Below are 15000 nucleotides of genomic sequence, written 5' to 3' on the forward strand. Positions count from 1 at the left end.
TTCTCCGATCTCCACCTCGTTGCCGTAAATGGCCGCGCAGTCGATGTGGCGATACCCGGCCTGCAGGGCCCACAAGACGGCCTGTTTGACCTGCGACACGCAAAGCTTACACTTAAAGGCGTCACCAGCTGTACCTCCTGACAATCATCGCAGCCAAGCACGCACAGAAGGCCAAACGCCACTCCTCTGAGATAATAATCACCTCCATTGCGGCAAATATTATGTACTGTTATCACTGGAGGGCGTGTCACCTCCATTGCGGCAAATATCATGTCCTGTTATCACTGGAAGGCGTGTTACACACCATGCTAATAGCTAAGCTAAAGGCTAATATGGCTTGAAACTAAATTGGTCCTAGTGTGTAAATGTTGTCTATTTGTGTTAACCCTGCGATGAGGTGGTGACTTGTCCAGGGTGTACCCCGCCTACCGCCCAAGTGCAGCTGGGACAGCCCCCCCGTGACCTCGAAAGGAACAAGCGGTAAAAATGTATGTATGTATGATCGATACTGTGATTGCATTGATATTTTCATTTGCATTTTTATGTCATTTTTGTTAATGTTTTCAAACTCAGGGAAAACATTTCTGGACAGAAGAGGACTTTGACAGCAAAACCCAAAACATAGATGGTGGTTTTTGCTTTTGTTTAGTTGTTTTGTACTATTGACTTGGTTTAGGCCCTGCGATGAGGTGGCGACTTGTCCAGGGTGTACACCGCCTTCCGCCCGAATACAACTGAAATAGGTTACAGCACCCCCCGCGACCCCAAAGGGGGTAGAAAATGGATGGACTTTGTTTAGATCAAACAAGTATATGTAACATAAGAAAATAAGGAACTCGAATTGTGTTGACATTGTTTACATGTCAATAACACTCACCAGAAACAAACAGGAAACATTTTAAGGTAATACATGTGATCGATATCGACCGATCTCACTCATGGGTATCAAAATCGGTAGCATAAAACCCTGATCAGAACCTCCCATTCCAAAACCTACAATATGCCTGTCAGTAACTCAAACTCATTGAAATGGAGTCCAATACAAAAGGCATACACTTACTCCAACATCACGTCCTGCAAAGCATCTCCCTGGTAGAAAAACTGAATCAAACAAGAAGTGTGGCAAACAAACACCAAAGTACTACTGCACTAAAAAAAAAAAAAAAAATGTGTCACCTGTACCTTTCCACGCTCGCTCTTCCACGTCCCCAGGCCCAAGAGGGGCATCTTGCGGCCCGTGCAGAGAACTGCAAAGTCATTCATGTCTTTTCTAGGAACCTTGAAGGAGAGGCACAAGTTTTATACACACATTTCATATTATATATATATATATATATATATATATATATATATATATATAGATATATATATATATATATATATATATATATATATATATATATATATAGATATATATATATATATATATATATATATATATACATATATATGTGTGTGGGAAAAATCACAAGACTACTTCATCTCAACAGAACTGTTTCATGAGGGGTTCCCTCAATCATCAGGAGATTTTAATGGAAGCATTCACATACAATGGTTTATATAGGGCACAGAGTGGGTGGGTACAGGCAGTCGTAGGGTGTGGTGATTGGCTCATATATACACACACACACACACACACACACACACACACACACACACACACACACACACACACACACACACACACACACACACACACACACACACACACACACACACACACCAAGTACAAAGCCCAAACGCAGTGAAGTTGTCACATTGTGTAAATGCTAAATAAAAACAGAATACAACAAATCCTTTTCAACTTATATTCAATTGAATAGACTGCAAAGACAAGATATTTCATTTTCACACTGACAAACTTTATTTTTTCAAATATTAGCTCATTGGTATTTGATGCCTGCAACATTTTTCAAAAAAGCTGGCACAAGTGGCAAAAAAGAATGAGAAAGTTGACGCTCAATAAATACTTATTTGGCACATCCCACAGGTGTGCAGACTAATTGGCAACAGGTGGGTGCCATGATTGGCTTTAAAAGCAGCTTCCATGAAATGCTCACTCATTCACAAACAAGGACGGGGCGAGGGTCACCATTTTGTCAACAAATGCCTGAGTAAATTGTTTAAGAACGACATTTCTCAAGCAGCCATTGCAAAGAATTAAGGTATTTCAGCATCTACGCTCTGTAATCAAAAATCATCAAAAGGTTCAGAGAATGTGGAGAAATCACATGATATGATGCACCTTCCATCCCTAAGGCACTACTGCATCAAAAAGTGACATCAGTGTGTAAAGGATATCACCACATGGGTTCACGAACCACTGTGAGTAACTACAGTTGGTCGCTACATCTGTAAGTGCAAGTTATGCAAAGCCAAAGCCATTTATCAACAACACCCAGAAACGCTTCATCGGGCACGAGCTCATCTAAGATGGACTGATGCAGAGTGGAAAAGTGTTCTGTGGTCTGACGAGTCCACATTTCAAATTGTTTTTGGAAACTGTGGACGTTGTGTAAATAACTATCTGGACTGTTCTAGGGTCAATGTGTAAAGGCCAGCATGTGTGATGGTATGGGGGTGTATTAGTGATTGTTGTAGGGTGAAAGTGTTCTAGGCAGCATGTGTGATGGTATGGGGGTGTATTAGTGATTGTTGTAGGGTGAAAGTGTTCTAGGCAGCATGTGTGATGGTATGGGGGTGTATTAGTGGTCAAGGTATGGCTAACTTACACATTTGTGAAGGCACCATTAATGCTGAAAGGTACATACAGCTTTTGGAGCAACATATGTTGCCATTCAAGCAACCTTATCATGGACGCCCCTGCTTATTTCAGCAAGACGATGCCAAGCCAGGTGTTACAACAGCGTGGCTTCATAGTAAAAGAGTGCGGGTACTAGACTGGCCTGCCTGTAGTCCAGACATTAAAAATATGTGAAGGCTAAAATATGAGACAGGAGACTGTTGAACAACTTAAGCTGTACATCAAGCAAGAATGGGAAAGAATTCCCCTTCAAAAATGTGTCTCCTCAGTTCCCAAACCTGCACTGAGTGTTGTTCAAAGGAAAGGCCATGTAACACACTGGTAAAAATGCCTTCTTTGCAATGTGTTGCTGCCATTACATTTTAACTTCATGATTATTTGCAAAAAAATAATGAAGTTTGTCAGTGTGAAGATGAAATATCTTGTCTTTGCAGTCTATTCAATTGAATATAAGTTGAAAAGGATTTGTTGTATTCACTTTCTATTTACCATTTACACAAATCGTTGCATACCCGAATCCAGCTGAGATGGGCTCCAGCACCCCCCGCGACCCTAAAGGGACAAGCGGTAGAAAATGGATAGATGGATGGATTTACACAACGTGCCAACTTCCTTGGTTTTGGGTGTGCACATATACAAGGATGTATGACTCTTCCATTCCAAGTAATGTTTAGTCCAAAACTACATTCCGGCTGCAAGCCACTGAAACAGGAAATGATGCTTACTTGCACTTTTTACTTGAAAAAAAAAAAGTCACAAGACTGGAGGGCAGAATCAAACCAACAGTTTTTCCTTTTTTAGAGTCATGAGTGGAATGTGCAGAAAAAAAAACATTTCTGACGCTTAGGGTTAGGGTTAACGGTAATGTGTTCATTTCACACATAAGTCGCTCCGGAGTATATGTCGCAGCCCCGGCCAAACTGTGGAAAAAACTGCGATTTATAATCCGAAAAATATGGTAAGTGAAATGATGTCATTATGAGAAGAAGAAACATTTGTTTGGAAAAATAATACACACAAAACACTCAACCACCTCGTTCTGAACGAAACAATGTCAAGACTAGGGTTGTCCCGATCGGATATTTGGATCGGATCGTGCGGCCGATATTTGCCAAGAAATGTGTAACGGCAAGGCATGGGAAAATGCCGATCCAGATCTGGTTTTAAAAAAAATTCCGGTCTGTGTTTTCCAACGCACTGATTTAAATAATACATTCCACTCTTCTGCTGCTCCCTAAACTCCGTTCCGCATTTTCCAGCACACCTTCAAAACATCCAGAGGTCTGCGTTCTAACTGTTCAGACGGCCGTGTGAATTAAAAGTTAAGGTAAAAATGTCAGCTGTGTGGGATTATTTTACCGTACAAAACGAAAAAGATGAAGAGGTGGAGTGCAAAACATGCCACAATAAAGTCAAGCGTGGGGGTAAAGTTGTAAGACATTTTAATGACTCTTGCGAGTGAGAGGCTTTTTAGCACTCATCATAGATGAAGACAGGAGCAGGCTGACACCTGAGCATCTTGAAGTGCTCGTCTTTGTTAGAAAGAATCTCCCCTTTATGCTTGGACTTCAATTGTTTGCCCCCCCCCCCCCTGACTGGGGCAAACAATTGAAGGGAGTGTGTAGATATATATATATATATTTTTTTTTTTTTAAGTTTACACTTGTTCAAGAGCAAGTATTGATGCTGAGTTATAGACATTTTATCCCACTGAGGTTGATAGTGTGTTTTGCTTTTTTAATAATGTTTACAGCATTATTTGCACTTTATACTGTTCACTTTTTTACTGTTTAATGATGCCATTTCTGTTTGTCATGTATCATTTTTGATATTTTGTGTTTATCCTTGAATACCAACTATTGTGTATTATTCAAACTCACCTAATTCCGCTGGCTAGTTGTTATCAAGAGGACTAAAATCCTTTTCAGCATGAATCTGACAACTAAGTAGGCTAAATAACTTTAAACTTTAATACATCCTTGGATAGGCCCGTATCGGCCAGTATCGGTATTGAATCGTAAGTGCAAAAACAATATCGGTATCGGATCGGAAGTGTAAAAACCTGTATCGGAACATCCCTAGCCTGGACAAAGTTAATGTAGTTTAGTGTTTGTCTGGACAAAGTTAATGTAGTTTAGTGTTTGTCTGGACAAACTTAATGTAGTTTTAGTGTTTGTCTGGACAAACTTAATGTAGTTTTAGTGTTTGTCTGGACAAACTTAATGTAGTTTAGTGTTTGTCTGGACAAACTTAATGTAGTTTAGTGTTTGTCTGGACAAAGTTAATGTAGTTTAGTGTTTGTCTGGACAAAGTTAATGTAGTTTAGTGTTTGTCTGGACAAAGTTAATGTAGTTTAGTGTTTGTCTGGACAAAGTTAATGTAGTTTAGTGTTGGTCTGGACAAAGTTAATGTAGTTTAGTGTTTGTCTGGACAAACTTAATGTAGTTTAGTGTTTGTCTGGACAAAGTTAATGTAGTTTAGTGTTTGTCTGGACAAAGTTAATGTAGTTTAGTGTTTGTCTGGACAAAGTTAATGTAGTTTTAGTGTTTGTCTGGACAAACTTAATGTAGTTTTAGTGTTTGTCTGGACAAACTTAATGTAGTTTAGTGTTTGTCTGGACAAAGTTAATGTAGTTTAGTGTTTGTCTGGACAAACTTAATGTAGTTTTAGTGTTTGTCTGGACAAACTTAATGTAGTTTAGTGTTTGTCTGGACAAAGTAATGTAGTTTAGTGTTGGTCTGGACAAAGTTAATGTAGTTTAGTGTTTGTCTGGACAAAGTTAATGTAGTTTAGTGTTTGTCTGGACAAAGTTAATGTAGTTTAGTGTTTGTCTGGACAAAGTTAATGTAGTTTAGTGTTTGTCTGGACAAAGTTAATGTAGTTTAGTGTTTGTCTGGACAAACTTAATGTAGTTTAGTGTTTGTCTGGACAAAGTTAATGTAGTTTAGTGTTTGTCTGGACAAACTTAATGTAGTTTAGTGTTTGTCTGGACAAACTTAATGTAGTTTAGTGTTTGTCTGGACAAAGTAATGTAGTTTAGTGTTGGTCTGGACAAAGTTAATGTAGTTTAGTGTTTGTCTGGACAAAGTTAATGTAGTTTAGTGTTTGTCTGGACAAAGTTAATGTAGTTTAGTGTTTGTCTGGACAAAGTTAATGTAGTTTAGTGTTTGTCTGGACAAAGTTAATGTAGTTTAGTGTTTGTCTGGACAAACTTAATGTAGTTTAGTGTTTGTCTGGACAAAGTTAATGTAGTTTAGTGTTTGTCTGGACAAAGTTAATGTAGTTTAGTGTTTGTCTGGACAAAGTTAATGTAGTTTAGTGTTTGTCTGGACAAACTTAATGTAGTTTTAGTGTTTGTCTGGACAAACTTAATGTAGTTTTAGTGTTTGTCTGGACAAACTTAATGTAGTTTAGTGTTTGTCTGGACAAACTTAATGTAGTTTAGTGTTTGTCTGGACAAAGTTAATGTAGTTTAGTGTTTGTCTGGACAAAGTTAATGTAGTTTAGTGTTTGTCTGGACAAAGTTAATGTAGTTTAGTGTTTGTCTGGACAAAGTTAATGTAGTTTAGTGTTGGTCTGGACAAAGTTAATGTAGTTTAGTGTTTGTCTGGACAAACTTAATGTAGTTTAGTGTTTGTCTGGACAAAGTTAATGTAGTTTAGTGTTTGTCTGGACAAAGTTAATGTAGTTTAGTGTTTGTCTGGACAAAGTTAATGTAGTTTTAGTGTTTGTCTGGACAAACTTAATGTAGTTTTAGTGTTTGTCTGGACAAACTTAATGTAGTTTAGTGTTTGTCTGGACAAAGTTAATGTAGTTTAGTGTTTGTCTGGACAAACTTAATGTAGTTTTAGTGTTTGTCTGGACAAACTTAATGTAGTTTAGTGTTTGTCTGGACAAAGTAATGTAGTTTAGTGTTGGTCTGGACAAAGTTAATGTAGTTTAGTGTTTGTCTGGACAAAGTTAATGTAGTTTAGTGTTTGTCTGGACAAAGTTAATGTAGTTTAGTGTTTGTCTGGACAAAGTTAATGTAGTTTAGTGTTTGTCTGGACAAAGTTAATGTAGTTTAGTGTTTGTCTGGACAAACTTAATGTAGTTTAGTGTTTGTCTGGACAAAGTTAATGTAGTTTAGTGTTTGTCTGGACAAACTTAATGTAGTTTAGTGTTTGTCTGGACAAACTTAATGTAGTTTAGTGTTTGTCTGGACAAAGTAATGTAGTTTAGTGTTGGTCTGGACAAAGTTAATGTAGTTTAGTGTTTGTCTGGACAAAGTTAATGTAGTTTAGTGTTTGTCTGGACAAAGTTAATGTAGTTTAGTGTTTGTCTGGACAAAGTTAATGTAGTTTAGTGTTTGTCTGGACAAAGTTAATGTAGTTTAGTGTTTGTCTGGACAAACTTAATGTAGTTTAGTGTTTGTCTGGACAAAGTTAATGTAGTTTAGTGTTTGTCTGGACAAACTTAATGTAGTTTAGTGTTTGTCTGGACAAACTTAATGTAGTTTAGTGTTTGTCTGGACAAAGTTAATGTAGTTTAGTGTTTGTCTGGACAAAGTTAATGTAGTTTAGTGTTTGTCTGGACAAAGTTAATGTAGTTTAGTGTTTGTCTGGACAAACTTAATGTAGTTTAGTGTTTGTCTGGACAAACTTAATGTAGTTTAGTGTTTGTCTGGACAAAGTTAATGTAGTTTAGTGTTTGTCTGGACAAAGTTAATGTAGTTTAGTGTTTGTCTGGACAAATTTAATGTAGTTTAGTGTTTGTCTGGACAAAGTTAATGTAGTTTAGTGTTTGTCTGGACAAATTTAATGTAGTTTAGTGTTTGTCTGGACAAAGTTAATGTAGTTTAGTGTTTGTCTGGACAAAGTTAATGTAGTTTAGTGTTTGTCTGGACAAAGTTAATGTAGTTTAGTGTTTGTCTGGACAAAGTTAATGTAGTTTAGTGTTTGTCTGGACAAAGTTAATGTAGTTTAGTGTTTGTCTGGACAAAGTTAATGTAGTTTAGTGTTTGTCTGGACAAAGTTAATGTAGTTTAGTGTTTGTCTGGACAAAGTTAATGTAGTTTAGTGTTTGTCTGGACAAAGTTAATGTAGTTTAGTGTTTGTCTGGACAAAGTTAATGTAGTTTAGTGTTTGTCTGGACAAAGTTAATGTAGTTTAGTGTTTGTCTGGACAAAGTTAATGTAGTTTAGTGTTTGTCTGGACAAAGTTAATGTAGTTTAGTGTTTGTCTGGACAAAGTTAATGTAGTTTAGTGTTTGTCTGGACAAACTTAATGTAGTTTAGTGTTTGTCTGGACAAACTTAATGTGGTTTAGTGTTTGTCTGGACAAACAATGTAGTTTAGTGTTTGTCTGGACAAAGTTAATGTAGTTTAGTGTTTGTCTGGACAAAGTTAATGTAGTTTAGTGTTTGTCAAGACAAAGTTAATGTAGTTTAGTGTTTGTCTGGACAAAGTTAATGTAGTTTAGTGTTTGTCTGGACAAAGTTAATGTAGTTTAGTGTTTGTCTGGACAAAGTTAATGTAGTTTAGTGTTTGTCTGGACAAAGTTAATGTAGTTTAGTGTTTGTCTGGACAAACTTAATGTAGTTTAGTGTTTGTCTGGACAAACTTAATGTAGTTTAGTGTTTGTCTGGACAAAGTTAATGTAGTTTAGTGTTTGTCTGGACAAAGTTAATGTAGTTTAGTGTTTGTCTGGACAAACTTAATGTAGTTTAGTGTTTGTCTGGACAAAGTTAATGTAGTTTAGTGTTTGTCTGGACAAAGTTAATGTAGTTTAGTGTTTGTCTGGACAAAGTTAATGTAGTTTAGTGTTTGTCTGGACAAAGTTAATGTAGTTTAGTGTTTGTCTGGACAAACTTAATGTAGTTTAGTGTTTGTCTGGACAAAGTTAATGTAGTTTAGTGTTTGTCTGGACAAAGTTAATGTAGTTTAGTGTTTGTCTGGACAAAGTTAATGTAGTTTAGTGTTTGTCTGGACAAACTTAATGTAGTTTAGTGTTTGTCTGGACAAACTTAATGTAGTTTAGTGTTTGTCTGGACAAACTTAATGTAGTTTAGTGTTTGTCTGGACAAACTTAATGTAGTTTAGTGTTTGTCTGGACAAACTTAATGTAGTTTAGTGTTTGTCTGGACAAACTTAATGTAGTTTAGTGTTTGTCTGGACAAAGTTAATGTAGTTTAGTGTTTGTCTGGACAAAGTTAATGTAGTTTAGTGTTTGTCTGGACAAAGTTAATGTAGTTTAGTGTTTGTCTGGACAAAGTTAATGTAGTTTAGTGTTTGTCTGGACAAACTTAATGTAGTTTAGTGTTTGTCTGGACAAAGTTAATGTAGTTTAGTGTTTGTCTGGACAAAGTTAATGTAGTTTAGTGTTTGTCTGGACAAAGTTAATGTAGTTTAGTGTTTGTCTGGACAAAGTTAATGTAGTTTAGTGTTTGTCTGGACAAAGTTAATGTAGTTTAGTGTTTGTCTGGACAAAGTTAATGTAGTTTAGTGTTTGTCTGGACAAAGTTAATGTAGTTTAGTGTTTGTCTGGACAAAGTTAATGTAGTTTAGTGTTTGTCTGGACAAAGTTAATGTAGTTTAGTGTTTGTCTGGACAAAGTTAATGTAGTTTAGTGTTTGTCTGGACAAAGTTAATGTAGTTTAGTGTTTGTCTGGACAAAGTTAATGTAGTTTAGTGTTTGTCTGGACAAAGTTAATGTAGTTTAGTGTTTGTCTGGACAAAGTTAATGTAGTTTAGTGTTTGTCTGGACAAAGTTAATGTAGTTTAGTGTTTGTCTGGACAAACTTAATGTAGTTTAGTGTTTGTCTGGACAAACTTAATGTAGTTTAGTGTTTGTCTGGACAAACTTAATGTAGTTTAGTGTTTGTCTGGACAAACTTAATGTAGTTTAGTGTTTGTCTGGACAAACTTAATGTAGTTTAGTGTTTGTCTGGACAAAGTTAATGTAGTTTAGTGTTTGTCTGGACAAAGTTAATGTAGTTTAGTGTTTGTCTGGACAAAGTTAATGTAGTTTAGTGTTTGTCTGGACAAAGTTAATGTAGTTTAGTGTTTGTCTGGACAAAGTTAATGTAGTTTAGTGTTTGTCTGGACAAAGTTAATGTAGTTTAGTGTTTGTCTGGACAAAGTTAATGTAGTTTAGTGTTTGTCTGGACAAAGTTAATGTAGTTTAGTGTTTGTCTGGACAAACTTAATGTAGTTTAGTGTTTGTCTGGACAAACTTAATGTAGTTTAGTGTTTGTCTGGACAAACTTAATGTAGTTTAGTGTTTGTCTGGACAAACTTAATGTAGTTTAGTGTTTGTCTGGACAAACTTAATGTAGTTTAGTGTTTGTCTGGACAAACTTAATGTAGTTTAGTGTTTGTCTGGACAAACTTAATGTAGTTTAGTGTTTGTCTGGACAAACTTAATGTAGTTTAGTGTTTGTCTGGACAAAGTTAATGTAGTTTAGTGTTTGTCTGGACAAAGTTAATGTAGTTTAGTGTTTGTCTGGACAAAGTTAAAGGCGTCAACACATCGCCAGCAAAGAAGCATCACAGCCAACATCCTCTTTACGCCCTCAGGGCGGCGACTTACTCTATACTTTCTTCTTTTCTGCTGTTTGTAGGAAGGTGAAGATCTTCTCCTCCTTCTCCTGTTGTTGCTGCTGTTGCTGCTGCTCCCAGGTGTGTCTACAATGTCGGGAGCAAAAAGGCCGGAAGCTAGCTTCTCTGGCAAATATAAAGAAGAAGCCACCTATTTTCACACTTCCGGATGAAGACCCACTTCCGGCTCCAGCCGCCAAAATAAGAGTCTACAATAACTCTGCTCAGTCGACCGCAGAAATTAGAGAAAGTCTTATCTAATCTATTGTTTAAATTAGATTAGACAATACTTTTTTGTGCTTCTGCAAATGTGATGCATTATAATTTTTTGTCAAAATTATATAAATACAATAACTGGAAAATGTAATTAATGTGAATGCTGAAAAGCCAAATCTCAACTGAAACATACAAATATAATGACTCTTAGGTAAAGTAAGCTTTTGTTTATCTCTGTTAGCTGGTTGCTGACTGAACAAAAAAAACTTTTGAATTAGGTTTTTGACATCATAAAAGCCCTCTAGACATACAATAACACCACATATAAGGGACGGCGTGGCGCATTGGGAGAGTGGCCATGCACAACCCGAGGGTCCCTGGTTCAATCCCCACCTAGTACCAATCTCGTCACGTCCGTTGTGTCCTTGAGCAAGACACTTCACCCTTGCTCCTTGCATGGCAGCTCCCTCCATCAGTGTGTGAATGTGTGTGTGAATGGGTAAATGTGGAAGTAGTGTCAAAGCGCTTTGAGTACCTTGAAGGTAGAAAAGCGCTATACAAGTACAACCCATTTATCATTTATATATCATCCATATCATCATCCGGCTTCCTCCCACCTCCAAAGACATGCACCTGGGGATAGGTTGATTGGCAACACTAAATTGGCCCTAGTGTGTGAATGTTGTCTGTCTATCTGTGTTGGCCCTGTGATGAGGTGGCGACTTGTCCAGGGTGTACCCTGCCTTCCGCCCGATTGTAGCTGAGATAGGCGCCAGCGCCCCCCGCGACCCCGAAAGGGAATAAGCGGTAGAAAATGGATGGATATCATCCATTCATCCATCTTCCACCGCTTATCCGGAATGGGGTCGTGGGAACAACGGCTCCAGCAGAGACCCCCAGACTTCCCTCTCCAGAGCAACTTCCTCCTGGGGAATCCCGAAGCGTTCCCAATCCAGAGAGGAGATGTAACCCCCGCCCATCCTGTCCCGGGGTCTCCTCCCAGTGGGAGGTGCAACAAGGACCTCCCTAGGGAGATGCTGGTGAGGCTTCTGCACGAGATGCCCGAACCACCTAAGCTGGACCTTTTCCAAGCAGAAGAGCAGCTGCTCTAACTCCGAGTCTCTCTCGGGTGACTCAACTTCTCACCCTATCTCTAAGGGAGATGCCAGCCACCCTTCTAAGGAAACTCATTTCAGCCGCTTGTATCTGCCATCTTATTCTTTGGGTCATGACCCACACTTCATGACCATAGGTGAAAGTAGGAATGTAGACAGCTCGGTAGACCGAGAGCTTTGCCTTCTGGCTCAGCTCTCGTTTGACCATGACAGTGCTGCGGAGACTTCAATACTGCCCCAGCTGCCCCCATTCTGCGGCTGATTTCCTTCTCCATCCATCCCTCAGTCATGAACAAGACCCCGAGATACTTGAACTCCTCCACCCGGGACAGAGTCTTAGTTCTTTACCTAGACTGTACAAACCATCGGTTTCCTGCTGAGAACCATGGCCTCAGATTTGGAGATGCGGATCCTCATTCCAGCCGCTGAACACTCGGCTGCGAACCGATCCAGTGAGAACTGAAGGTCACAAACTGATGGAGCCATCAGGACCACATCATCTGCAAAGAGCAGTGACGCAACCTTAAGCCCTCCGAGACGTATACTCTCTCCGCCATGGCTACAACTCTGCCTAGAAATCCTGTCCATGAAAATCACAAACAGGATAGGTGACAGAGCGCAGCCCTAGCAGAGACCAACACCCACTGGAAACGGATCTGACCTACATCCAAGCACCCGGACACAACTCTCGCTTTGGTTGCACAGAAATTCAATGGCCCTCATCCTGTGCTCCCTCAGCACCTCCCATAGGATCTCCCGGGGGACCCGGCCATACGCCTTCTCCAAATCCACAAAGCACATGTAGACTGGATAGGCAAACTCCCAGGCCCTCTCCAGGATTCCCGCAAGAGTAAAGAGCTGGTCAGTTGTTCGACGAGCAGGACTGCTCCTCTTGAATCTGAGGTTTGACTATCAGCCGGACCCTCCTTTCCAATACCTAGGCGTAAACTTTCCCAGGGAGGCTGAGTAGTGTGATACCCCTGTAATTAGCACACACCCTCTGTTCTCCCTTTTTGAATAGGAGAACCACCACCCCAACTACTCCTCGGCACTTTCCCAGACTTCCACCCAATGTTGAAATGGCGTATCAACCAAGACAGCCCCTCAACACCCAGAGCCTTCAGCATTTCTGGACGAATCTCATCAACCCCCGGAGCTTTGCCACCGTGGAGTTGTCTAACTACCTCAGTGACTTCACTCCGATGTGTCTGATGTAGTTGTGTTCAGGAGTTCCCCAAAGTGCTCTTTCCAACCCCCTACGACTTCCTCACTTGAAGTCAGCAGAGTCCCATCCATGCTGTACACAGCATGGCTGGTTCCCTGCTTCCCCCTTCTCTTCCAGAACAGCTTTGGTGCAGCCCGATAGTCCTTCTCCATGGATTCCCCGAACTGCTCCCACACCCTCTGCTTAGCTTCGTCTGCAGCCCTTCGGAATGAAAGAAATGTGAAATGGTGACATGTGATGACAAAAGTTGCAATGTTGACTCTAATAAGAAAAAGCTGCACTGCAGGCTGTTTTTTCCCCAGTAAATCTGCCCTTGCTCAAATAATAACAATTAATTAAAAACAACGTGGTTATGAGTTAATTACCAATTTAGGGCTTACTCCATATAAAAAATTCCAATTTGAAATATTTTTTGGGGAAAATATTGCATAGTTCAGGGGTAGGGAACCTATGGCTCTAGAGCCAGATGTGGCTCTTTTGATGACTGCATCTGGCTCTCAGATAAATCTGAGCTGGCATTGCTTAACACGATAAGTAATGAATAATTCTACTTGTAATCACAGTGTTAAAAATAATGTTCAAAATATAAAACACTCTCATGCATTTTTAATCCATCCATCCATTTTTACCACACCTGTTCAAGAAGTTGCGTTAATGGTAAGAAGTTATTTATTTATTATTGGTTAGTGTGGGACTTGCCCTCCTGGGGGTTCTTCAGACCACCAAGCACCGACATGAGAGCCTGCTTCAGGGTTACAATATTGTGGGTTTTTTTTCAATAAGTCCCTCAGTTGCTTTCTAGCAATTGTATTTTTCTCTTTCGTTTTCACTCGCGCTCTGGCTCCAGCCCCAACCCCATCTCTCCTCCCGGCTGCTGCTTATAACATAGTGACAGGTGATTAGATAACAAGGCCCTGGTGGGCCGTCTACGCACCTGTCGCTAATTTAAAAGTCCGGTCCTGGCACACCTCAGTTCACTGCAGGCCCACAAGCCACGCCCCCTCCACAGTTAGCTTCAGAATAACAATGTTATTACAAAGAATAAGAGACCGATTATACTCTAGAAATGTTGGTCTTACTTAAAAATGCACGCGTTTAGTTGTGTTCAGTGTTAAAAAAAAATATTGTATGGATCTTACGGAAATACATTTTAAAATATTTGGCTTTTTGGCTCTCTCAGCCAAAAAGGTTCCCGACCCCTGGCATAGTTTGTGCCTTTGCCGTATAAAAAATTACATTTTCTTTGACAAAAAAAGAGAATAAAAAACAAACATGAAACCTGAGTAAAAAAATGGATGGACGGATGGATCTGGAGTTGATCCAAGGTAGTGGTTGTCAAACTTCTTTCACCATGAACCTCCTCATAAAACACTTGGCTCTCCTTAGTATCACCATATTGACCAACATCCTTCTGCCCACTACTCCCCTCACCTCCCTGGCGGTGATCAAGGGTGATGGGTCAAATGCAGGGAATAATTCCGCCACACCTCGTGTGTGTGTGTGTGTGTGTGTGTGTGTGTGTGTGTGTGTGTGTGTGTGTGTGTGTGTGTGACAATCATTGCTACTTCAACTTTAAGTAAAACGCAGTAGCGTTGTAAGACCAAGTAAAAACAAGGCAGAGCTCCAAGAGGTAGTCACCTGAAATGGTTGTCACTTCACAGGTGTGCTTGAAGCTCATGGAGAGAATGCCAAGAGTGTGCAAAGCAGTAACCAGAGCAAAGGGTGGTGATTTTGAAAAAACTAGAATAGAAAACATGTTTTCAGTTATTTCACCCTTTTTTTTTTTGTTAAGGACATAACTCCACATGTGTTCATTCATAGTTTTGACGTGACAATCTACAATGTAAATAAAGACAGGTGTGTCCAAGCTGTGCCGTGTGTGTGTTCCGCGAGGTCGGCGCGCTGGCAAAGGCGGTAACACAGCCAGTCAGTCGGACAACAACAGGTGTGTGTCCATGAAGGACAGGGAAGGAGTCGGTTGCGTCTTTGCTGCCAAATCCTTCCCCTTTCCATTGTTTGGATTTTAGAGAGAAGTGCAAAAAGGGGCAACAAGAAAGTTCAAAACAAAGAAGCCAGCGGGAGACATAAGGGAGAAGGACAGGGA

General features: G+C 39.5%; 2 protein-coding genes across 4 annotated transcripts in view; both read right to left on the reverse strand.

Moving 5' to 3' along the window:
* Nucleotides 1–10488, reverse strand: part of akr1a1b (aldo-keto reductase family 1, member A1b (aldehyde reductase)) — a 23347-nt gene extending 12859 nt beyond the window's left edge. The window contains exons 1-3 of one of the 3 annotated variants that reach the window (XM_061888374.1): nt 10333–10488; nt 1183–1278; nt 1–90 (exon numbers count right to left, since the gene is read on the reverse strand). The exon at nt 1–90 is cut by the window's left edge and continues 30 nt beyond it. In XM_061888374.1, the coding sequence (XP_061744358.1) occupies nt 1–90; nt 1183–1263 (171 nt within the window). In that variant the 5' untranslated portion in view covers nt 1264–1278; nt 10333–10488. Of the gene's footprint in view, nt 91–1176; nt 1279–10332 lie in introns of all 3 variants that reach the window. The other 2 variants (XM_061888373.1, XM_061888375.1) reach the window with 2 other exon arrangements.
* Nucleotides 10489–13551: 3063 nt separating this feature from the next.
* The window catches only part of slc5a9 (solute carrier family 5 member 9), a 30782-nt gene continuing 29333 nt past the window's right edge, over nt 13552–15000 (reverse strand). The window contains exon 15 of the mRNA XM_061888369.1: nt 13552–15000. This exon is cut by the window's right edge and continues 1592 nt beyond it. The gene's annotated coding sequence lies outside the window, so the exon portion shown is untranslated.

Source organism: Nerophis ophidion, linkage group LG26, assembly GCF_033978795.1.
Source record: "Nerophis ophidion isolate RoL-2023_Sa linkage group LG26, RoL_Noph_v1.0, whole genome shotgun sequence".
Lineage (NCBI taxonomy): Eukaryota > Metazoa > Chordata > Actinopteri > Syngnathiformes > Syngnathidae > Nerophis > Nerophis ophidion.